We start from the raw sequence: 25,344 nt of genomic DNA, 5'->3' as shown, positions 1-25,344 counted from the left end.
GAGTTGTGGAAAATACCAGGCAGTGCAGTCATTGGTCAAAAGGGAAGAGTCAAAGAGGGAAAAGTCTTATTTCATGAGCTTAATCTCCTTTTAGGACATGGTTACCCACCCAGCTGACCAAGGGAAGCCAATTGATGTAATCTTTTTGCATTTCTGCATATCACTTGATAAAGTCTCACGCAGCATTCTGGGCAAAGCATCCAGCACACAGCTAGACAAAAATATGATGCAGTGAGTGAACGTTGGGCTCAAAGGGTTCCTGTAAATGGGATTCCATCAGGCTGGTGACCAGTCTAGTGAAGTTTTGCAGGGCTCCATTTTAGGGATGGTACTTCAGTGTTTTTGTCAGTGACTTGGAACTACACTAAGTACATTTTTGAAAGACTCTGAACTCAGAGGTGCTGCTGACTCCCTTCAGCATAGAGAGATCTTGACAAGTGAGAAGGTTAGGAAATCATCAGTAACATAAGAAGTTTAACAAGAGCAAATGCCAGGTTCTGCATTTGGAATGAGGCAACCCAGACTGTATGAGCAGAGTGGGTGAGGCTGGGGAACAGCCCCATGTAAAAGGGTATGGGGTTCTGGTTGACACCAAGTTGAATATGAACCAGCAGCGTGCTCTGGCACTACAGATGGCCAAGCATACCCTGGGCTGTACCAGCACTGGCACCTGGCTGAGGGAAGGTATTGCCTTGCTCTGCTTTGTGGCCTCATCTCAAGCACTGGATGCATGTTTGGGTGTCACAATGTAAGAAGGGCATAAAGATATTAAAGAGTGACCAAAGGAGGACTGTGAGGATGGTGAAGGGTCTAAGGGCAAGATGAGGAGTAGCTGAGGTCCTTTGGCTTTTCAGCCCAATTTGATTTTGCATGGTCCTGTGTGGAGCCAGTAGTTGAACTTGATGATCCTTGTGGTCCTGACCAACTGGGGATGTTCTTTGATTCTATGATACTTTTAGAACTTATAGTTCCTGCACAGTTTTGAATTTTTCTAATACTTCTATTTTACAAACAGTTCTGGCTGTGACCACTCTATGCTAATATAACAATTTAGACATAGAAACGGCTAAAAACAGGAAGAGGGCTGTCTGTGTTTCTTCCTGTTATTTTACCTTTAATTGTCAATTTAGGTGAAGCCGTTGTGAATACTGCCATCTATGGGTTACTTTTGGAAGTGAATCTGAGAAGAGCTTTTCCTGGAAATGATCAGTTATGATAATTTTAATCCCTAGACACAGAGATGACCCCATATCAAGGAGTAACGGAGAGCAGGAAAGTGCTACTCTAAAGAAGAAAGGAAACTGAACATAAATCATGGTGAACGGTTGCATTTAGAATGGAAATGGAGACTCGTTCAATTTATTTCTCATCTGAGTTTTAATTAGTATAGGCTTTCAAGTAGATGAATCTCACCAGGAGATTCGTCTTTTCCTGTTAGCAGCTCTAACATAAATCAAGGCCTGAATGCATCTTGTTAGATTTTACTAAATCAAGGTCTTCTGGGTTCTTCCATTCTGATCTAATCTACATATGTCTGTTAGCTGAAATGAGCTTAACGTCTTACTTAATGTTCTGTCAGACATCTTTTAACAAAGTCATTAAAGTACTGGCTTTTTTGGAACCAAAATAGCATTAAACAAAGAGCAAAGAAACTACCTAAACTGTTAAGGCTCTGGGCAGCCTGGTCTGGTTGTTGGTGACCCTGCATAGAGCAGGGGGGTTGAAACTGGATGATCACTGTGGACCTTTTCAACCCAGGCCATTCTATGATTCTATGATATTCTATGTAGTGATTTAAATGTTAGCAGTTCATACTACCACCTGATCTTAACTTCTTGCTGCCAGAGCTAGGAAAAAGGCAGTGGCAGATATGGCTTTTGGTATTGTCCTGCTTTGCTGAGGTGATGGCTCCTACACACTGGCTTCCACCAGTCTTCTGTGTGGACACGGTCGTTGCTAAACGTCGTTTTTGCACCATTCTAATTGGTATTTCTGCACATTTTTGTTTCTTTGCATCTGACTGCAGAAGAAATTTGTTATAGCAGCACCAGTCCTGGAGGTGTGCACATGTGGCCCGTTATTTGTGCCATCATTCTAACAATATCATCCCAAGCACAAGTGAGAAGGTAATGGAAGCAAGTTCATGAATCATCTTCTCACCTTCAATAGAATATTGTGTCCTAAAAGTTCAGCACAGGAGTGAGCAGTGTAGGAGTGAGCAGTGTCTTACACTGCTCACCTTCATCCTTCTCTGGATAGAGAGCTAAGGGTGTAGTCCAATCTCCTTTCCATCCCAGCAGCCATGAGCAATCCAATCCATCACAGCCCTGTCCCTCATGGAGGTTTTCATTCATGCAACCTAATGCCATGTGACGGCCTGTTAACTCTCATAAAACCCTCCAGTTTTCAGAACAATTGCGCTTCCTCTCACTCTGATTTATTTATTCTTGATACATCATAAACTCCAGCTCCTACATTTTTGCTTTTATATTCCTGATCTTGGCCTAAAAAACTCCTGTGGCAGTAGCTTTCTTTTCCCTTTCCCATAAAAGGGTGTGCTCCCTCCATTTGCTTTGATTGGATAAAGTTAACCGAATGCATCGATCTCACTTATTTACAAAGGTGGGGATCTCTGGGGGAGGATTTTTGCCTTTATCTGATCAGGACACTGCAATCCAGCCAGACACCACTCTCCAGGCTGCCGTGTGTGAATGTAAGGCTGCTTCACCCTGTGGCTGCTCTCAGGCAAAAAACAATCTGGGGAGGAAACATGCCAAGATACACGGTGCATGTCCGAGGAGAATGGCTGGCAGTGCCATGCCCACACAGCACAAATACAGTCGGATGGCTGGGAAAGGAGGCTGTGAGGCGGTATGTGAAGAACAAACCTGATAACGGTGGATTTACCTCAGTGGAAGAGGTAAAGTTTTTCGTTCGGAGGTGCAAGGGTCTCGGCTTGCTGGATCTTGACGATGCAGTGGAGGATGCCCTGGAGGACAATGAGTTTGTTGAAGTTGGTAAGCAAAACCTTAAGGCGATGTGTGACAGAATGATTGAGCTGGAGCCTGAGTCAGCAGCTGTGTTTTAGTTCATCTAGTGTTGTATCCGAGACAGTGTCAAAGATTTGCATGGAAAAACAACCAAATGCAACCTTTGTTAGTAAGAACTATTTAAGGTTTAGGAGTTACGTGTTGTTGTGTACAATCATCTGTGTGAGATGTCATATGCTGTGGATGATAAGGATATGGAGCATGTGTCCGAGCATTGGACTGTCCTGTTTTCACCTTTAGAGTACATAAAATAAACTGCATGAATGCTAATTATTTTCCTGGAGGCGTACAAATGTGTTTGGTGCTGACAACTGCAAATTAGATTACCTAATGTTATGTACTGTATTTAATAACATATTCATCTATACATAGAATACGGTTAGATCCTGTTCCTATTCACTTTGCGTATCTCTTCCAGTTATAGAAGGAGATATCATGTCTCCAGACTTCATACCATCTCAGCCAGAAGGAGTTCATTTGTATCCTTTTCGGAATCTTCTTTGAACATTTTATATTTCCAGATAGACAGTTTGCTATATTTCCATGTTCCTGAAGTGTTCTTTCATTCTTAAAACATTTTGCCAGCTCTAATCAAACAGACACTACTGCATGTGACATCCCTTTCACCCTTTGTTTTCCTTTACAAAACTTTCAGATATAGCAAATATCGAGAACCAGAACAGGTAGGAATAGCCAATGATTGCCCAGTAGTGATCTGTATTTATCAGAGCTTGTTGAGAGTTCAGCCACTGCACTATTCATGGTGCTGGTGGCTGTCAGTTCTGCTGGGCCCAGAAACATGCATTACAATTTCCTTAGTGTGTTTTTGTTATGATGTTCTTGTCTTACGGATGAGAGTATGCACGAGCTTCCCATCACTGCTGAACTCTGCCTGTTTGTTTTGTTTTGTAACTCTGATTGTTGAGCAATGTGATGTGTGTTATGTATCCCAAACTAAAAGGTGGTTTCTCGGTGTAGTATATCTCTTTAGATGGCAACAGCTTAACAACACGGGACTTGGTCAACTTAGGAAAAGGGCTCTACAAGATAAAGGTAAAGATTCTGAACAAACATGGCTAAAAATTACATGTTGATCTTTCTACATTTAGAACTACGTGAGGATACATAAATTAATGTTAAAATGCACATGTTCTAGCTCACCCCTGAAGCTGAAGCTAAAGTCAAGCAGTCACGAGAAGTGATTGAAAGGATTGTAAAGGAGCAGACAGGTGAATACTTTTATCTCTGTTCACTGTTTCTGTCAGTCACTTTGATGACTTTCTCTCCCTAACCAGAAATGTCTGGCTCTTGCAGTTGTCTATGGAATCACCACAGGCTTTGGGAAGTTTGCCAGAACTGTCATTCCAAACAGCAAACTGATGTAAGTTACCTATGCGGCTTTCTCTCTCCTTTCCTTTGGGGAAAAAAAGAAGAGACTGCAGAGAAGCATGTTGCTGACCACATGCTTATTCTCCTGTGGCTAGAGGAGAGAGGGCTGCTTCACTGTATCTGTTTTGTGCAAAACAAAAATCATCTTTGAAAGAGTTTCTTACGTAACTCTTTTACTTTCTGCAGGGAGCTTCAAATGAACTTGGTTCGCTCACACTCTGCAGGTAAGGGGAGAAAGCTCAGTGCTTTCTCTTTCTGTGCAGTTGGTAGCAGGATGGTAACTGAGCCCGTTGCTGTTTCAGGTGTGGGGAAACCTTTAACCCCAGAGAGGTCCCGCATGCTGCTGGCACTGAGGATCAATGTCCTCGCAAAGGGCTACAGTGGGATATCCCTAGAAACCCTCCAGCAAGTTATTGAAGCATTTAATGGTAAAAAGATACTTACAGAAAGCTCACATTTGTTGTTGTTGTTGTTATGTTTACATTTACTGTTTTCATGTTCTTGTATGCTTTGTTTGTTTTTAGCTATTTCTTTAAAGAATGGGTTCAGTGAGTCAAGCTGTGGGTGCTGTTCTTTTGTTCTCTTGTCTTGGCAGTTGTGAGAAACCAGGACTCACTCCCCTACAAGCTCATGGGTACAAGCTTTACTGAAGAACTTGGGTGTGAGCAGGAATGTCAGGAAAGGTTAATGACTCACCTGAGCAGCTCAAGACTAAGCAGAAAGGTTCTGGCAGAAGCAGGAGCTGAACCTGAATAATGTAGATCCTGGTTCACACTCAGCTTTAGTGCCTGGTGAGGCATTCTAATATGGCAGTTGTGACCAAAGAGCATCTCTGCAGGACTTGTCATTGGGATAAATGGGGGCTCTTCTTGAGAGGACTCTGCACTGTATGAGTTTAATTTCCCTTCTTTTTAGCAAAGCCTGTAGAATGGAAGATTGCTCTAACACTGTGACACATCTGTGACAACAGAGCCATGTTTATAAACATGAGGCCTGAAGAATACAAGGCTTTGTGCTGCTTAGCACTTTAAAAGAAAAGAAATTGGATGGCTTCTTCCCTCCTTTTCCCTTGATTTCCTGGGTTTCCTCATTTCACAGAATCATAGAGTCATTAAGGTTTGAAAAGACCTCTAAGATCATCAGGTCCAACTGTGAGCACCACCATGCCCACTAAACCATGCCCTGAATCCTGGAAACACAACGGGTGGAAAAGACCTCCAAGATCATTAAATCCTCATATTCATTGTGATGAGGCAGGGAAAAAAGCTTTGGAGATGGTTTCTAAGAGTTACTCAATGTTTAGTGGAATGAGGAATGAACTTTGAGCTTTGACTGGTGGTAAGCCTGTGAGGGGGATCTGAGAAGAGTGACGTTTTGGTTGTACCTTGTGCTTAAAGATGCAGTCACCACTACCCATGGTCTTCTCACTCCTTACAGAGCTGAATTCAGAAGGGAACCAATTTCTTTACAAACTGCAGCTAGTCTGGGAGCAGGCACAAAACCTCTCTGCAAGAAGAGTAGTCCTATCTCTGCCACTGACCTTAGCCATTAATTATAGAGCATAACTGACCACCTTCTTACTGGCTTCACTGTTTTCCAAGGAGTACATCAAGGGGAAGTTCTAACATTAGCTGTTATTTGTTTTATTTCTAGCTTCCTGCCTGCCTTATATCCCTGAGAAGGGAACAGTTGGAGCCAGTGGAGACTTGGCCCCCCTCTCTCACCTTGCGTTGGGATTGACAGGAGAGGGAAAGATGTGGTCCCCAAAGAGTGGCTGGGCTGATGCTAAATATGTAAGAATTAAGAGCATTTGGATTTCATGTACTAGTTTGTATTGGGTCTAGGTTGTGTTTAGCAGCTCATCCTCTACCTTGAGGGATCCATAATAATGGTACAATTGGCTCATGTCCCTGTAGCAGAAATGGATGCTCAGCATGTCCAAAAATAATATCATGCTATGTTATCACAATGTGAAATACTGCAGTGACACCATTTAGAGGTGGGCAGTGTGATACCAGCTGTGAAAGAGCTATTAGTACATCTTTGACTCCATAAACATCAGCACTGTTCCAACGAACCCAAGGTCAATTCAGAACTGCAAGTAGTAACTGGAGATTAATTGAAAACAGGAATTTATCAGTAACATTTCTAGTGCATTTACGATGGCTTTAAGCAGAAACACAGATTTGGACATTCAATTTTAGAAAGATTAACAAGAGTCACTGGGAAACTTTGCAGCACCCTCCTTTACAGCAAGATGCCTTATAATGGAATTCTTTTTTAATGAATTAATTGTTATCCTGTCACAATACATCAGCAGATTGATCTGGTGTTTAACATCTCCAAGACTGGGTTCTCCAGGGTTTTTCATGGTACTTTGTTCTTTCAAACATACCAGTCTAATCCATAAATGTTTGAATACCAGCTTTATTTGTAGATTGATAACTATCATCCATCACAGTAAGATGGAGAAGTAGTGAGAACTACATGGGGAGGGGAGATAGAGAGGAAAGAGGCCAGCATGTCTTGGACCTCCCATTTCCTGATGTTAGAGGGACCTTGGCTCATTCTTTTATGGACCTGTGTCAGACAGAGCTATCATCACAAGGTTTTTCCAGCCTTCTCTACTATTACTCCTTCCCACCAGGTAATACATGGTAGATGTTAATGGGCTGTGGCAGTATCTCGTGTTCAGTGTTCCTACTGCCTTCTTTTAATGATAGTTTAGAAACTCCAAAATGCTGTCCCTTATTTAGCCCGGAAGAAAAATTTGTTTAAATTGTTTGTAATATAAAGATTTTTTCTTCCTTCACTTGGGGATTTTTCTTTTACTTTGTATTAATGTACAGAAACGGTTAAGATTTTAAAGTTTGGGGTATTGAGTTACTGAAATACATAGATGTATAAACCTCTTTTTGTTGAACTCCTTCACAGGTCCTCGAAGCCCACGGTCTGAAACCAATTACCTTGAAACCAAAAGAGGTAATAAAGGGTAATGTCAGCTGATGAAAAACAAGTTTAGTCAATTGTTGCTTTATACTTGCAATTGAAGCCTGACATGAGCCAACAGTCATTTTAGATCAAGCTTCAGAAAGGTATTTGAAGTCAGCCATGGGGAGGGATGCCAGAGACTTCATTCACCAGCAGGGCTTATGGTAGCATTTCCATTGCAGCTCCCATCTGTGTGGGATTCAGTACAACCAGAGCTAAACAGAAGCTCTGACTGTAAGGCTTTAGGCCAGCAGACAGATAAGTCTCATCCTGCCTCCTGCCCCCATTTCAATGCCAGTGATGGAATCCAGCCCTTTTGCCAGCAGTAACTGTAATGGATCTGTATTTCCAATGCTCCTGACCATCAGTGGCAGTTAATGCAGTAGCAATCCCATGTGTCTGCAGGTCAGTGGAAGGTGGCATCAATGAGAAGAGAATTCTTTTTGATGGAATCCACAGTAATGCAAATAGTAATAGTAGATGTATTCCTTGCAGCACCAGTGCTGATCCATCCTTCTGATTGCCAACCAGTAGTTCATTTTGCTGTCAAAACCTAGAGGTCTTGTATTCACATCTGTACTCATTTTGCAGCCTAGGCTTTGTGATTTGTTACAACTATGAACTTACACATAGGTTTGTATTGCATCCTTAGAGAAGATGGCTCCTATTAGTGGGTCACAGAAATCTGAAGGCTTTCGCTGTGGATGGCTTTAGAAAAAATGCATCAATTTCACTTTTAAAATATACCTTATGGTGCTTAATGTGCAGCCACTAATGGTAACATGGGTGCATTAAGCCGTACTTGATAAAGTACTATCTATCACAAATGGAATTTACCTCTCGTTGCATCACCCTGCTTGACTTGAAATGTCAGTCCCAAATGTGATGTGACAGCCACCTTGCAAAAACACTTCATCTCATCCCAGAACAACTAAGAAGCTCTCTGAAGGCACCTCTCTGCCCTTTAACCAAAGCTGGAGTTCATGTGACAGACCTGAGCCAGACAGCTGACTTCTAGGTGGTTAAAATCAAGTGAGATTAACCTCACTTCAAGTAACAAGTTTACACGGGAACACTGCAGATTTGAGGGTTGTGGAATCCTCTGGTATTGGGCCTCAAAAGCCAAATCCAGTATTTCCTACAGGCAAGCAGAAAACTCATGTTTGTGTAGAACAAAGCTGTACTTAGCTTTAATTACACTCAACAAATCTTTCGAAGCAGTTAAAACTTTTAATTCTGTTTCAACTCTCCATTTCCTTCTTATGACCGTTTTGCACAAGCCACAAAACCAATTCTTTGGTTTAATGACTTAAGAAATTAAAAAAAATAAATTAAATTCCATTTCCAAAGCACTTGGAAAAGACTTTTCATTTTAAGTTTGAGGGAAGATGAACTAAACCTCTTTCTTGGAACTGCTGGAATTCCAAAGGTGTCTCTAATGACTTAGCTGGGTCGTGAACATTGACAGTTTATGTAGCAAAGACACTTGGTCAAGCTGTGCTTATTAGGATTTTCTTCAGGAAAATCCAGGGAGCTCAGCAAGGGTCTTTAAATAACTTATGTGAGAAAGAGAATTGTCACAGAGATGGGGAATGAGCGCAGCATGTGGACTCAGTTAACATCTGTTCTCTCTTTGAAGGGTCTGGCTCTCATCAACGGGACACAAATGATCACCTCGCTGGGATGTGAAGCAGTTGAAAGAGCTAGTGCCATTGCGAGGCAAGCAGATATAGTCGCTGCCCTTACACTTGAAGTCCTGAAGGGTACAACTAAGGCCTTTGATACTGGTGGGTACTGGGCTTTTCTTTATTTGCTGGCAGACACTGGAGAGAGACAGAGCCAAACAACCTCATTTGTTTTGCTAGACATCCATGCTGTGCGTCCACACCGAGGGCAGGCTGAAGTGGCATTTCGATTCAGGTCCCTTCTGGATTCTGACCATCATCCATCAGAAATAGCAGGTAAATAATGTCAGCCTTCACCGTGCCAGCTTGCACAGGGCAGGCTGGTCTTACAGCTGTAGCACAGTTGCTTTTGTGTGAGGAGTATTTGGGTTTTGTCCCTTTGTTCTTCCTAGAGAGCCACCGATTTTGTGACCGAGTTCAGGACGCATACACAATGCGCTGCTGCCCTCAGGTAAGAATTGACTTCTGTTTCCTCTCCTATCAGTAGAAAAAAATGATATCAGAGTTCCCACCTCCGAAACATGGTCACCTGTGCATTTCGTCTGACTTCATTGGAGGAAGAGATCTCACTTTCCTTCTCCCTCACTTCAAAGTTCCTATTAATAGTGATGTGTAATTTGCTGATCCCCTGCATACATCTGTGTTAGGATCTGAAAAAGGCCCAGTACTGGAAGCAGGGGAAGGTGCTGGTTTCCCCATTTGTAGATGTTGTAGGGTATTTCTTTTACACTGATGTTAAGACCTTGAATTGAGGAAAGGTGTTTCTGGGAGGACACAGAGTGACAAAATGTTTGTGTATTTGTAGAATCTCAAACATACTGGATGAACTCACTGCCCTGAGTTTTAAAACTATTAATTCAATGGAATTACCAAAAGTTGGCTAATTAATAAGAGTTCTCATTTTATGTGGGGGGATTTTTAAATAACATTCCCCTAATAACACTTATGCCACTGATGAAGTACCTTATCTTCTTGTGTTCTTACAAACACAAACAACTAAAGAATGACTTATTTAGCACTACTGCCATCATAATAGAAAACCAGCTCTTTCAGGTGCCTAGGGTGGGTAGTGTCCCAAAGCAGTATTGCTTCTGATTTTAAGAGCAAATCCAAGATCATCTTCAAATGTGGATGTAAAGACTGTGACAATGGGAAAGAGAGTGCCTGCAACTGGGTCAGCACCACGAAGGTGAACTGAATGCATACACTCAGCACAGATGCTAATGTCTTTTCTTCCAGGTCCATGGAGTAGTGAATGATACAATTGCTTTTGTGAAGGACATCATGACAACTGAAATCAATAGTGCCACGGACAACCCTGTATCTTTATATGATTTTATTTCTTTGCAAACTTTTGTCTGTCCTTTTTTTAATCATTTTTTTTCCTAAGTAATTGCATATGAGGCAAAAAGGAAAGTCCTATAGACTTCAGTCAGTAGCTACCACTAGTTGCCAACAGTGCATGCAAGTGTGTGTTGAGGCAAGGAAGCCACTTGTGATTTCAGTTTAGTGCAGATTAAAGATGTACAAGACAATACTCTACATGCTTATGTTGAATACATAGAATGGTGGGGCTTAGCAATCAAATGGACTTAGATGGATGGTGACTTGTCATATGAGACATCTGGTGGTGCAGCACTAGTGAAAGCTGCATTCCAGGGCAAGATTTGTCTGTCACTGAGATAGGCAGACAAAATGTGTGTGATCAATAAGCCTCCTTGTCGTTCAGCAAGTCTAGCTTCTTCTCAGCACTATAAAGATGCTCTGACATCCCACTGTGAGCTGCCAAGCAGTGCTGCTTGTTACCTAATACTCTACCTGCCTCAGAGAGAATTCACCAAGAAGCTGTGCTAGGATCCAAACACATGTTTCTATATAACCCTAGTAATTCCACTCCCTAAATGAACACTTCATCCAGTCCATTTGAAAAAACACGTCAGAACTGTGTCTATGAGCTCAGACAACTGAGACTGGGCTTTCATTTTCTGAAAAGTGACTTTGTAGATGCAATAGAATATATCTGCAAATAAAAGCCTACTAGTGCAAATATTCATTCAGATAAGGAAGATATATCTGTCATATAAGCTCTCTTCGTTGACGTTTGTGCCTTAACTCCTTCAAGATGGTGTTTGCTGAAAGAGCAGAGACCATTTCTGGAGGAAATTTTCATGGTGAATACCCCGCAAAGGTAATTAAACATATGGAGAAAATAAAGACATCTTTTCTTCTGTTTAATTTTCCTGCCATCTGATTGAACGGGGAGATCTTTTATAGGCTTTGGACTACTTGGCCATCGGTGTGCACGAACTCGCTGCAATTAGTGAGAGAAGAATTGAGAGGCTCTGCAACCCCTCGCTCAGCGAACTACCGGCATTTTTAGTCACCGAAGGAGGTCTGAACTCCGGCTTCATGATTGCACACTGCACAGCGGCTGCCCTGGGTGAGTGCTTAAGCAGTATCAACAGGGCAAATCAAAGATCAGTTTATAATGAGGCAGTTGTAATTGCAAACAACAGGAGCAGAGGGCATTGGATCAATGAGTAGATAAATGCCTGCAGAAAACTAGTCAGTGAGCTACACCCAGACACTGGCATTGGTGACTTTTTCAAAGACAATGGCAGTTTCCAAGGTTCTCCTTGCAAAGTACTCAGCTATAACATTGAAGCATTCTCCAAAGAGAAGCAAAGCTGGACTCTCCTGCAGCCTGTGGTAGTGGATGGGCCCCTTTTTTCCAGGCTGGCCATTGCTTCTGGTATCATTTTCTGTTCTGCCCTACATTCATTCCCTTGTGGGGTTTTTGCAGTGTCAGAGAACAAAGTCTTGTGCCACCCCTCCTCTGTGGATTCTCTGTCCACCAGCGCTGCCACGGAGGACCACGTGTCCATGGGAGGATGGTCTGCGAGAAAAGCACTGAGAGTCATTGAGCATGTGGAACAAGGTAACATCGAAATGCTGATTGCCAGGCAGACTTGATGCACGTAACCAGATTAAGATATTAGTGCCATTCTATTCAGATACTACTGGCTGCTAACTACAGGCTGCTCAGCAAACCTTTGCTCTCTTGCTTGAAACAACAGCTCACTCTCTTGCTTCTTTATTCTTTCATTCATTCATTTGGCAGAGGATGAGCTTAGATACAGCTGTTAGTGGAAGAACGCAGTACACCAGCACTGAACTCATTTGCACATATGTGTGAGCGCTCTGGGCTGTGCAGATCACACCAGCTACAACGAACACCACAGGGAGATTGGTGAAGGAAGCCTCACACTGAGCTGTGCCTGCTGAATATCTCTCTCACTGTTGTGCTTTCTAGTGCTGGCCATAGAGCTGCTCGCCGCCTGCCAGGGCATTGAATTCCTACGCCCCCTGAGGACGACCACCCCATTGGAGAAAGTCTACGACCTCGTGCGCTCGGTGGTGAGGTAAGATCTGATAAATGCCTCAGGTGGGGGTCACCCATTGCTTCAGAGCCTGCTGCTCGTGATGCCAGTGGTTAATGTTTGGCCAACTCATTGCAGGCCTTGGATAAAGGACCGCTTCATGGCCCCGGACATTGAAGCTGTTCACAGGCTGCTGGTGGAGCAGAAGGTGAGTGCTGGCTTCTGGCAGGTCGGTGTGGCCATCACTACACTCACTGCTGGAGCCAGAGGCGGTGCTCCTGTACCAGGGAGCAGAGGCTCTCTCTTGGTGCTGACCCCCATTTGGAGGGGCTGCATGTGCTCCCCAGCCGGGAGGCTCCTGGGCACAGTAAGGAGACAGGAGTGAGGGGACAGCAGCCAAAGGTGCTAACCAAGTGTTTGCACAGCTGTGGGACTGTAGAATCTCTCTTATTTGTTTGTAAAATGTAACAAAACAATTCTGGAGAGTAACCAAATGGAGTAAGATCCCAGTCTGTCCTCTGTAAAACGTTTGATCTGCATTAGTCTTGCTGCTATTAAAGAAGAGACAAATGAAACTGTAGAACATTTTCCTCTCCTTTTCTGCCTTGAACAGCAGCCCCCCCCACCTCCCCCCCTTCCCTTTCCCTTTCCCTTTGGCCATGTCAGATGCCATTTGTTTCCTTGACCCTCTCATGACCCAGTGACGTGGTAACAAATAGCAGTGATCTTCTCCCAGCTGTTACAGGCCAAGCATTAACATGGCTGCAAGGCATGATTTGACTTCTTCATCTCACATCCTTTCACCTTGTCCCCCCAGAGCTGTATCTTCCTCTATCCCCCCTCAACTCCGTCCACATGCTCTTCCCCACCCCTCAGTCTGGCTACTCTGCTGTTTCTACTGATCACCTACCATCAATGCATGCAGGTCTGTAATTCTCACCTACATCCCTCTAACTTTCCCACAGGGTTTCCTGCAGTTGTGTGCTGATGCCTGACCAAGCATGAATTTTTGTTGTTGTTTTTTGTTTTGCTTCTCACTCCCCTGTTTCACTGTCTGATTTTACAGGTGTGGGAAGTAGCTGAACCTTACATTGAAAAATACAGGAGAGAACACATCCCTGAATCCAGACCTGGTTCACCAACAGCCTTCTCATTGGGATCGCTGGGAAGGAAAACACACGATGGCCACAACCACAGGCATCAGAATGAACTGTAACAATTGCCCTCTCAGGCACAGAGCAGACCCAGGACCTGCCCTGAGTGTGGCTGTTTCACCAAAACTCAGTGTGGTTTCTTCAGGTGGCCCAAAGGAACTGTCTGTCTCACATGGGGGCACATAGCAGTAGTAAAGAAATGGCTCCCTAGTTCCTTCTCATGAGAAAGAGAGCTTGGTCACGATAGTGTGGATTATATTAAACACCCTGAGCTTTCAAACACAAAACATTCAGCCTCCTGCTGAAATCAGTGGGTGTCTTACTCAGTGCCTTCTGTATTTTTGTCAGCTCTTTGCTTGCATTCTCTGTATCTCTGCCAACGACACTGAACAGCTGAGACTTGTTATTCTCACATTTTTCTTCTGTTTTTTCTTTTTCCTTTGGGAAACTGCTGCAGTACTCTTCATTCTGCCATGAGCAAAACTATCTCAGCACTTAACCCTTCTCCCCTTTGTACCTCCAGCACCGTGCACATCTTATGTGAAGCCAACAGATTCTTGTATAACAGAAGTATTTTGGAGACAGGTTCTTCACAAATCAAAAGAGCTCTGTGCATAAGAACACACTGTGGTGATTACTGCTCCAAAACAAAAGCACTGCATTCTGACAATGGACTACGTTTAACACAGCTTTACAAGACCCATGGGCTCACACCTGCAATAAATGCAGAGGTTCCACATATGGCTACAGCAATGCGTTTTTCCATCATGATAAAAGCTGTTAAAAGCAAAGGTTTAGCTTAGAAATAAGCAGCCCAGGTGGCAAATTGACTGCAAAGGGTGCTGATGGTTTCTGGGAGAGCAGGAGGAGGAGTTGTGGGAGCAGTGGATGTGAACCAGCACTGGAGACCTGCATTTTCACTACTTAATGGGCATCCAGCTGCCTGATCACGGCCCTGTTCCACTTTGACACTTGTGTTGTAATATGCTCCGTGTTACAGCATCGACCTCTGGCACAGGCTTTGTGTGTTTTGCAAGGGAAGAGTCAGGACTAAGGCTTCCCATCATAGCACAGTGACGACATTTAAGGGCCAGTTAAAAAACAGTGACCTCAGCAATACCGGCCTGATGATCCCAGCCATGGGGGATCCAGTGTGGGCTGGAAACCCTCCAGGCAATCAGCTATGCTACAAGGGGCAGCCAGATTACTGGTATGGGGTCACCCATATGTGTCTTTGGGGCCTGCAGTGGGAAGTATGTCTTGAGGATGGGACACACACCCACTGGCAAGCCAGCAGGGACACTTTAAACCTGGCCAGGATTATGCACAAGTTGTGCCTGGTCCTGCCCTTGCCCTACAAAGAGCCAGGTGACTTTTGGCCTGTCACTCTGAGTTACAAACACAAGTGTGGTGATGGGCCTACAGCTCAGCAATGACAGACCTGGGAATTAGGACAACCCTATGGTGTGTGAGGTCCTTCCTCTGATCTCTGTCTCTTCCCCCATGTGCCAAATCTGTCTCCATTCTTCCAGCTACAGACTCTGCAACAAGCTTATCTCAACCTCCTGCTGAAACTCTCCCATCTTACAGCCAGCCATCTGTTAATTGAAACCAGCTGTGATGATGACCCCCCTACAATACACAAGCCTGGTTGTTGTATAACAATCTGGTTGTTATAACATTTGCCTTCAGACTCAAGGTATGGCTAAATAATGCAGTTTCTCCAACAGCAAAACCAGCTACCCTAGACAGTTCTCTGCTGGCTGCTGCTATAACCTCAGATGTGGGAAACAGCACCTGAGCAGCGTGAATGTAAGGAAAACCAAACATGAACAGAGACACATGGCTTACATTTTGTATGTTAACAGATGAGCCCATGGCTCAAGGAGATTAGAAGGGCATGATAAAGCTCCTACCAGAATAAGACTATAGTCCTTCATTCAGAGTCTGGTTTACTAATAGCTCTGTCTACAGTCAAGGTCAGATGCTATTGTTGACAGCACATTTTTGATGCAAAGCTCTTCATGCTTATCAAGTATTGTTTAATGATTTTTTTCTTGAGAAAGGTAAGTGTTTTTGTTTCTATAGCCACCTTCCATTTGAAAAGTTGAAGAAAAGCCTCAGCCAATGTGCACGGAGACCCTCTCTATCCAAGATTCTCTGCTTAGAACACTGTAACAGCTTGAATTCAAAGCTGTGTTATCTTCTTTCTACATATCACATCCCCAGAGGATGGTACCATAACCTCAATGCATGTAGGAGTAATCTCTAAGGTTTAGTGCATCTTATCTTATTTCAGTGCCTGTCCTACAGTGCACTCAAACTTTCAGCAATCCACTCAGTGCTGTACCACTTTGCATTTCCCCCTCCTGTTTCTAATACCTGCTATGAGATCTAAACATGGCAGGATGTTGCAGCTCAGCCGATAAGAGATACCTTGTTGGACCGCACTGATTTTCAAGTCTGAAGAAACCCCTCTGGGTTGACCTGACTTCTCAGAAAAGTAAGACACTGTGCTTCCTACCAGGTCTGTGGTTCCTGGTGTCTTCTGAGTTCAAGACTCAGCAGACCTGGGAGCTATGAAAGGGTCCTGCATCCTCCTAGTACTGCCAAGGCCATTCCAAACATGCATGCCTGAGACCCCAGCCCTAGGCATAGGTTACACAACATCACTCTTCTGTGTTAATCTTACCTGGACCCAAACTTCTTTCTTCATTCATAAATCATTGGTTTTGTGGTTTTATTTATTTATTTCAAGTTTTACAGATTGAAGCATTCAGGAAACTGTCTTAATTCAAACAGATAGAATTGATTTGTTTAATTTTTTAATTTTTTTTTTTTTTTTTACTTGATAAAGTGCATTTGAATAAAAGGGGTGGTAAGATGAGCAGTGAAACAATTTACTAGTAAATACAAAGCTGATTTGTCTGTGGCTTTGAAATAATCCATGCACGTGATTGTCTTCTTTCAGTAACTGCTCGTTATCCCACAGCTCTCATTTTTATAGACAACTTTTCCTTTAATTATAACATAGTCGATCAATGTTTGGTGTCCCCCAAACTGGTATATCAAGTGCTCCCACCTAAAAAGACAACAAGATGTTTAAGAATATCCCTACTTGCACAAAAGCAGGTCACACACCTGGTATTTGCTTTATGTTTGCTTTAACCATGGGAAAGCACTACACCATGTTGATGACAGAATTCCATGTTTACATGTTGATCATGCATGAATACAATGAAATAATGTACAAGAAATACATTAAGATCTCCACTCTTCATGATATGGAGAAAACCGAAGTCCCTCGTGTTAAATCACATTACAAACAACAACAGAAGAACATACCTTGGTGAATTTATAATAACAAGATCCCCTTGCTTGCCAATCTCTATGGAACCATGCGTGTCTGATTTTCCCAGAGCATAAGCTGCATTAATGGTGGCAGCTGCTAGGGCTTCATTCATTGACATCTTCATGTTTACACAGGCCAGATGCATCACCATAGGCTAATGGGAAAATTAAGCAGAAAATGGGAGTTTCCAATATACAAATAAAGCTGTTTAATTCTCAAATCCCAAAGCACTTTCCTCCCACCTCAAGCAACAAAAGGAGTCGTCTTGCGCAATGTAAATCTTGCCATTTCCAAAATGAGTAATGTGAAATCAGGAATTTGCAAGCTTGTTTTTTAAGCCTCTCGGTGCATTTGAAAAATCAAACCCCTTCAAATGTCAAGAACTTCTGGTGAATAGTACCACCCCACATAAGCGGGCAGGATCAAATGTCTACGCTGGGTGTGCAGCTCTCTTTGTGGATACAAAGAATGTTTTAGGCATGTAAGATCTACACACAAGCTGTGCTAGCAGAAAATTTTGTCATTTCATGTTCTTCTAAGTATTAGGGATCGCTTACCATTGAAAAACAGTATGCATTAGGATTAAAGTCACTGCCAAGAGCAACAATAACTCCTTCATCCAACATTTTTCTGGCTTGAGGTTGCTTCAGCCTAGTGGGAAAAAGACGCTTGTCAGTACCATTCACTTAGCTATCACATGAGGAATTACAAAAGCAAAAGTCATCACTCGGTTTGGCTAAATTGATGTATTCAGTTACATCAATCCATTTGGAGATGAAAGGCCAAATTCTGCTCTTGGCTACCAATCATCCAATGAGTAGCATAAATGGAAACTGAGATCCACTGTTTCTGCAGTAACAGCACGTGACAACAGCCACGATCAAGCACCAGGCTGCAGGCTACTAAAATGCTGCTATTTATCCAGGCCTCAGCCACTGCAGGATTTACATGATGAAAATCTCCATGTCTCAAAAAAGGAATGTTCTGGTCTGTATAGCTTCAAAGACAGGCTTGCAAACATAAGCAGTGGCATAACCAACACAATAGTCTGTCTCATCCCAGTTCTGTTGGTAATTCAGAACAGGAGATTGAGGCTGTGAATTTAATTAGTATATGTTGGATTTCTGTCACTTAGCAATGTTAATGCAAACAATTGCTATGGTGAGCTGCTTCATCAAAGCCCATTCTCCCACTGATGTCTATGTAAGTATCTCACTGGGGTGGTGTAACTTCTAGGTAGCACAGGGATTCTGCTTCATCGATCTGACCTCCAACCATTCACTTACATTAAGAATGTGATGCCCCAGTCACTTGGCAGCTAGAAAGTACCTCAACCACTGAGCAACCACCAACCAGTGTTGCCTCATTTTGAAGGATGTGTACCAGAAGTAAGAAATGAAGAGACTTGTTCAGCTCTTTGTGATGGTCTTCACTGATCCATTCTGCTCATGCACGGACAGAGACAAGCTTACACTTGGCACTACCAGAGGCTAGAACCAGAAACATGGGGTGTTTTATTTAGGTTCCTTCCATCAGGTGGCCTTACCTTAGCATGTAGGCAGTGGTTGGCAAAAGGACAGCTGCACACTTAGCTTTTGCCATTGCTGCGATACCTTCATCACTAACTTCTTCTAGGTGGCTGATAGCCTGGGCTCCTAATTCAGCTCCGAGCTGAGAGAACAGTCAGTGTTACTCACTGGAGTTAATTCAGTGAAACAATGTTGTCATCAAGTGACTGGAACAGACAATTCATTATTAATGTAAAATTTACTAACAGAAAGATCATAAAGAATGCCTGAAAGTACCAATGAAATACAGGCAGGATACTTTCTAACTTGCTGTATGGAAAGCTAATCATGGCAAGGTATTAAGTAAGTACAGACTGGAAGTGCACCTTCAACGGCATTTCTAACAGATGAATTTGCAAACTATGGGACTGCCATGAATAAAATTATCACCAACTCCTGCCCACAAAGCAAGGAGAAGAAATAGGGGGACAAGACAGACACTGGTCGCTGAACAAAAAACATGCCTGCTTCTTTCAGTAGTGAAGCAGCTAAAAGACTTTTTATAATGAAAATAATAACAATAAAATCTTTTAAAATCTTTTTTTTTTTTTTTTTTTAAATACAAGAATAACTTCCCCACAGGAAAGAAGAGTTCTTTAAATGATGGCAAAACTTTGAATCAGACAGACTGTCTTTAACAAAATAGTCCTGAGTCTACATTGACTAAAGCAGAGCTCTGAGTGTGCTTACTGCACATCTTGCTACAGCTAGACACACACTGAAAGAAAAAGCATTTTCCAAGTTGCATATAAACCGTGCTTTTGTCATCCTTGGGTTCACATATACCCACTGGGTTCCCCAGCCATATCACACGTGAAAGATGAGCAAAGTCAATGTTTGATTAGGCAGTGTATGTTAGTCACAGAGGTCAACGTTTCTCTCCATGTCCTCAGCTCCAAAATTGCACAATGGCTGTACTTTCCTACTATCTACGAATGATCGACTTTACAAAGCCTTAGGACAAAAACAACCCCTGGCAGTGAAAAATGCAATTCATCCACAGGTTCAAGTCTCAGAAAAGCAAGGCAAAACCAAAAAAGTAGCTTCATTGTATGTTAAGACAGTAGTACCTCTGCAGATTTCATTGGATGCAGCTCATCACCATGGAAGTTAATCTGTAACCCTGCATCTTTTCCAGCTTGAAGAATTCTCCTGGTAGAATCCAGATCAAAGACTCCCTTCTCACAGAACACATCTATATTGTTAACGTGTATTTCACCGCTTTGTTGGAGTTCTTTCAGTTTAGGGAGATGGTTATTAATAATGTCATCTGTGGCTTCAGTAGCAGTTTTCCCTCTAATGGAAAGAAAACGTTACAGAACCATAAGAATAACAACTTTGAAGCTTGGCAAACATTCAAACCATGTATAATAAACTAATAAATGATTCAGAAAATGCATCAAACATGACTTACTTCCCATTTAAAAAACATTAAGATAACATTACAATTCATTTTTGTAAGGCTGGTTTTTTTGGATGCTAACCAAGACATGGGACATTTACAAACCAGCTCTTTGGCTTTCCTATTCATACAGTCTGATCCATTTATCTTGTTTCCTAACATACAACTATTCAAAATATGTAACTGATTATTTCAATGCTTTGAATGATATTCATGCAATAGTTTTATGCAAGTATCAAAGCTCAAAGGGCATGTGTAGCATAAAAAACTATCTTTTTATCCATGCATGCTGGTGGGGAGGAACAAAAACTGCTATGAGCTGAGCAGCCATATTTTTCTCTGGGATGGCTCAGACTGAAGTAACCTACAAGGTTTAGTGCATACTTCAGTAAGCACTGTTTATTACTGCTGCACTGCATCATAGCCTCACAGGATTATTTGGTTTGTAGGGACATCTGTAGCTCATCTCATTGCATCAATCCCTGATGCAAAAACGAGATCAATTTGAATCATGCACCAGTGTTCCTTCTAGAAGCTGAAAATTAGATCGAATTACCACATAGCATACAGAAATCATGAACAGATAAACACAGCAATTCTCATCATTTGCTCAGATATCCACGAGGTAAAAAAGAATGACTAGTGCTGGAGGCAGGCTCCTCTTAAGGCTTAAGACTCCACATGTCACGCAGACACTCATGAGCCAGCAGAGGGCCTGTGCTCTGAACATTCAGGTCTCAGATAAGGGAAGAGCTGCAAAATTCCTCCTGGCCAGAATAAATGCCTGAGGCAGAATCTAAGTTCAGTGGGTCACCAAAAATCCAAGATATTCTGGATATGAGCATGTGAATGAAGAGAATGGGATTTAAGAAGACCCAAAGTGGGTAACACAGATGTATAGCTTTGAATACACCTTGTTATATTTTAGGAGGGTTGGTCAGAAGTTATTTTTCTCAAAATAACAGCCAAATTTCAATGCATAGTGGTGACAAAAATGGCAAGAAAAAACAAGTTATATTACTTTGGCACAGAATGAGCTCCACAGTAAGTTGAAGAAATGCCAATATCCATGGACTGCCTGGCGCGTTCAATCACTCGGAGCATTTTGAGTTCTGTTTCTAAGTTCAAACCATATCCACTCTTGCACTCAACCAAAGTAGATCCTGCTCTGCGCATACGTTCAAGTCGGTGTTTGAAAGTAGTGAACAGCTCTTCTTCTGTGGCCTTCCGGGTGTGTTCCACGGTGAAATGTATTCCTCCTCCTGCCTGGTGGATTTCCATATAGGAAGCACCTGCCAGCTTGGGGAAAAAAAGGGGGAACAAAAACACCCACCACACACATAAAATTAGCCATGAAATGTGAGTTTTCTATCCCAGGGATTCTGGAAAGTGGTGCCCTCATAGCTGACAGTCTTCAGACATCACTCCTCCCCCCTTTGTTGGATTATGTGACAGAAATTAGATCATTTTCTACCAAATGCAGGTGTCATCGGAAAGAAGGAAGGGTTATGCATTAAAGATAAATAAAAAGGGGGGTAAGGGGGAGGGATTGCATGCCATTACCTTCATTGCAAACTCATGCACCCTATCACCAGCCCACACGGGATGTGTATGTGCATCCACCAGGCCTAAAGGAAACACAGCACATATACACTCCCATTATTTCACTGTATGACAGAGCTGTGGGAGCACACAAACAAGTTAAACACAGCAGAAGCTCCCTACAAAGCCCCCAGGCCTGCAGCCCTTCTGTATGATACCACTAAGGCAAAACACACCCACCTGGCAATACACACTTCCCAGTGCAGTCAATTTCATTTTCAAACGTTGCTCCTGCAAAGCGGCAGTGGATTGCATCTGCCGGGCCCACGGCTTTTATAGAACCATCTCTGCAAACAGGAGGCAGCACACAAAAGCCTGAGCGTGATATGGATTTAAGCTTTGAGTTGCTGGCAGAGCTCCTGAGGCACCAGCTCTCCCAGCCCAGGGCAAGATATGGAGAACCGCACCGGTGCACCTCCAAGCCCACACTTAAGGCCCGGCACCGACCCAGGGACACGCTGCCTCCTCCCAGCCCTACTCACAGCCCCACTACCAGGCTGGCATCATGCAGCACGTCCAGCCTCGCCATGCCCTCCCGCAGCAAGTACTGCTCGCCGTGGCCGCACACCAGCACCAGCTGCCGGGCATTGGCCAGCAGCAGCCGGTACTCCCCCGCCATGGCTCTCAATGGCACAGACAGTGTCCGGAGATGAAGGCAGCTGCTGCTCAGCTCAAAGTCCCCCGGGGCGGAGCGTGACCCCTCCTGCCCTGCCAGGGTTGCCCTAGAGGTGGGCAGCAAAACGCTCTCCCGACAACAGAATGGAGTGTTTCTGAATGGGTGTGTTTGGGGGTGTGCTCAGCCTGGCCACATCCCAGCCCCATGGGAACATAATGCCTCGCGGTGCTCCAAGCATCCAGGCAGGAGTTCCTTTTCTGGGACACACAAGGGGCCCAACCCCTTGATCAAAAGGTTGGTTATGGGGTATGATGGGTACGTTGGCTCAAATGCCGCACCACCGAGCAATGTGCATCTTCATTCAGAGCATTCTCCTTCACCAGGCACACAAAAAGCGAACAAGAGTTGGAAGGTGATGCTGTGCTGCTCCCAGGAGTTCCTGCTGCTTATTTTGGCCTTCCCCACCAGTATCACAGTATGAATGAAAACAGAAATCAAAGAGCGGCAACAGTGTGAGCCAATGTGTCAAGCATGTCGCACAGCACACTGTGGTGGAGCTCAGCACAGCAGGTCAGTCCTGCCCAGCATATACTGGAGCTTCCCAGTTACACTGAAAAGCTAACACTATCACACAGGTGTTTTCATGATGATGGCACCACCTGCTGATGAAGCATTAAGATGAGGCACAGTTGCAGTGCCCTACCCACAGCTCAGTGAGCCACGCTGATATGGGAGCAGGTTCTGTTTACACCTACTGTGCTGGGGAGTTTTAACTCCACAGCTGGGTCACTGCCTTTTTGCTGTATTTAATCCATCTGTAGCACTGAAAGTATACCTGTGTATTTGAGAATAGATGTAAGACAAATGGTCACTGATGAGACAGCGCAAAGTCACACACAAATCCATGAGGTACAGCCATTTGTGTTTTGGCTTGTAGAACCTCTCTCCAGCCTAGAGATGCAAGTAGATCCTTCACAAGGGGAGGCTCTGACTAGCAGCATCAGCAAAGCAATGGTTACCTTTAGGAAATGCTGATAGGTACAGAACAGCTTCGGTTAATGTCAATGGTTGCTCTTAACATTTGAGAAAGCAATTATGTTCCTGCCAAAACTTCAGTTATCTGGATGCCTGATAACAAAGAGTGGCCTGTTGTTAGTGTTTTGTGTGTTCTTTCCATAATACTGCAGATTGAGATCAGGCATTCCCATTCCACAGGCTGTTTTAGCTCTATGAATGCCACTGAAATTCATGACTCTTTATAGCCTCTGGGTGAACTCCCCCCATAGTCAAATACAAGAACAAAATAAACACCTGATGACAACGTTGTGGAAAAGAAAAAAAAAAAAAGAAAAAAAACCCTTTATTTCCAGATATACAAATCATCATTCTCTCATTTCTCCATCTTCTTCCTCTTCTTCCACACCTCTGATGTACAAAACATTATTGCACCTGTAAATAGAATCAAGAGCTCCCTTAGTTGAAATGTCTTAATTTCCCTCGCAAATACAATGTTCACTTCACATGGGAGTTACAGCAGCATTTAGTGCTCCAATACACAGAATCACACAGAATCACAGAATTACCCAGGTTGGAAGGGACCTCAAGGATCATGTAGTTCCAACCCCCCTGTCTGGCAGGGCCACCAAACATACACATTTACTAGATCAGGTTGCCCAGGGCCCCGTCCAACCTGGTCTTGAACACCTCCAAGGACGGGGCATCCACAACCTCACTGGGCAGCCTGTTCCAGGACCTAACCACTCTTCTAGTAAAGAACTTTCCCCTAACATCCAACCTAAATCTTCCCTCTTTCAACTTAAAACACAAGCACATCCCCTAGATCCACCAGCTTCAACAAAGCAGTAACACAAGACACAGAAGTCCCCACAAGACCCCGTTCCCCAGCTCAGGCACCACGATTACCTTATCAAAACTTCTCCCAGGTGTCCAGACAGTGCTCCATCGATGTACTCTTCTGTGTTTGCAAGCTTGGAACGAAAATCAGCACAAACATTACACCAACAGGAGCCTCACTACTGCTTCCCTCCCACAAGCAAGCAAGGCCCGGGTCCCTCCCTCCATCCCTCACCTGCATGTTCATGTAGCCGTCGACGGAGACGAGGTATCCCTTGTACTCCATCCCCCACTTCAGCTTCACCATCACCGGTTTCCCCGTCAGCCCGTTGAGGAAGGGCTTCGGGTTGAGCGGCAGGCTCTAGGGGAGAGCAATGGTCAGCACCGCCCGCCATCCCAACCGCTAACGACAGCCTCCCCCCACCCTGCCCTGCCCTGCCCTCACCATGGCGATGGGGCGCGATGGCGGCCCGAGAAGCGCAGAGCCAGGCGGGATCGCCTCGTGCGCGCCGCGGGCTGAGGCAGAATGGAAGGCAGCGCTGAGATACCTTCCACTTCCACTTCCGTGCCGCCGCGCCGACCTCCAACCTCTCACCCCGCCGCGCCGCCTTCGCGATTGGCTACGGAGCCACGGAGCGCGAAGGGAAAAGGGGTTGTGGGCTCAATCTTATTAGTTGGAATGGCCGCCCTCCTCATTGCTCCAGCCAATGGTCGTATACCACCTCTGGTTGTGTCGTCTGTGGTGGCCGGGGGGTGGCAGCGCAGCACTGTGCCGCCGCTCTGCTCTGTTAGGCCTTTGCCCCTCCATCCCTCTCCTCCCCTTCCCTGTCCACCTCTCCCTCAGCCCCCGGCTGCCTCACACCGTGTCTTCTGCAGATCCAGAATGTCCCCCCTCACATCCCTACCTTTATGGATGGATAGGATAAGAGCAGCAATTACGATTCTTCTTAATAAATGTTTATCTGAAGTGCACTCGTATTTGTTTCTGTGATAATTTATAATGGATGTGTTTGTCCTCATGTGTTGGCTGGGGAACAGAGATAACGTTAAAATAAAGCTTTTTTTTTTCTTTCTGACAGTAAAACTCACTGGGCGCCAGTTGAAAGAGAATTGCTTATAAGTTTATTGCAAGGAAGTTAGTGCTGAGGATATGTAGGAAATAATAAACAATGTGGGAAATCGTGTATATGGACGGTTTTCATGCCCCTTGCAGCAAAGAATAGAGAACTTGGAGTGAAAACATACAAGGCGTCAGAATGCAATGAGCTCAGCATGAGTCCTTTGGGTTAAAGGCCATGGAA

At 43.9% G+C, this 25,344-nt stretch overlaps 3 protein-coding genes across 4 annotated transcripts; 1 reads left to right on the top strand and 2 right to left on the bottom strand.

The window, feature by feature from the left end:
- The first annotated feature begins 2,536 nt into the window (after nt 1-2,536).
- On the top strand, nt 2,537-14,398 carry HAL (histidine ammonia-lyase). The gene is made up of 20 exons (XM_015858602.2): nt 2,537-3,017; nt 3,469-3,529; nt 3,706-3,733; nt 4,029-4,103; nt 4,207-4,279; nt 4,365-4,431; nt 4,626-4,663; nt 4,742-4,867; nt 6,093-6,232; nt 7,374-7,421; nt 9,070-9,217; nt 9,296-9,391; nt 9,508-9,566; nt 10,355-10,435; nt 11,238-11,303; nt 11,390-11,555; nt 11,919-12,053; nt 12,429-12,537; nt 12,634-12,703; nt 13,562-14,398. The coding sequence occupies exons 1-20, from the start codon at nt 2,771-2,773 to the stop codon at nt 13,709-13,711; spliced, it is 1,983 nt and encodes a 660-aa protein (XP_015714088.1). The 5' UTR covers nt 2,537-2,770; the 3' UTR covers nt 13,712-14,398.
- A 2,040-nt stretch (nt 14,399-16,438) lies between these two features.
- Nucleotides 16,439-23,396, bottom strand: AMDHD1 (amidohydrolase domain containing 1). Of its 2 annotated transcripts, none has more exons than XM_015858615.2 (9): nt 23,025-23,396; nt 21,754-21,860; nt 21,535-21,599; nt 20,993-21,270; nt 19,640-19,865; nt 18,548-18,672; nt 17,559-17,652; nt 16,995-17,155; nt 16,439-16,731 (listed from the first exon to the last, which is right to left on the bottom strand). In XM_015858615.2, the coding sequence occupies exons 1-9, from the start codon at nt 23,093-23,095 to the stop codon at nt 16,617-16,619; spliced, it is 1,242 nt and encodes a 413-aa protein (XP_015714101.1). In that variant the 5' UTR covers nt 23,096-23,396; the 3' UTR covers nt 16,439-16,616. The 2 variants fall into 2 exon arrangements, with proteins under 2 accessions (XP_015714101.1, XP_015714100.1); XM_015858614.2 differs by lacking the exon at nt 23,025-23,396 and adding an exon at nt 22,056-22,262.
- A 116-nt stretch (nt 23,397-23,512) lies between these two features.
- SNRPF (small nuclear ribonucleoprotein polypeptide F) lies at nt 23,513-24,645 on the bottom strand. The gene is made up of 4 exons (XM_015858625.2): nt 24,489-24,645; nt 24,279-24,404; nt 24,113-24,177; nt 23,513-23,638 (listed from the first exon to the last, which is right to left on the bottom strand). The coding sequence occupies exons 1-4, from the start codon at nt 24,489-24,491 to the stop codon at nt 23,572-23,574; spliced, it is 261 nt and encodes an 86-aa protein (XP_015714111.1). The 5' UTR covers nt 24,492-24,645; the 3' UTR covers nt 23,513-23,571.
- Between the last annotated feature and the right edge of the window lie 699 nt (nt 24,646-25,344).

Source organism: Coturnix japonica, chromosome 1, assembly GCF_001577835.2.
Source record: "Coturnix japonica isolate 7356 chromosome 1, Coturnix japonica 2.1, whole genome shotgun sequence".
Taxonomy (NCBI): Eukaryota; Metazoa; Chordata; class Aves; order Galliformes; family Phasianidae; genus Coturnix; species Coturnix japonica.
Note: the sequence above shows the minus strand (reverse complement) of the source record. Positions and strands in the feature narration are given on the sequence as shown.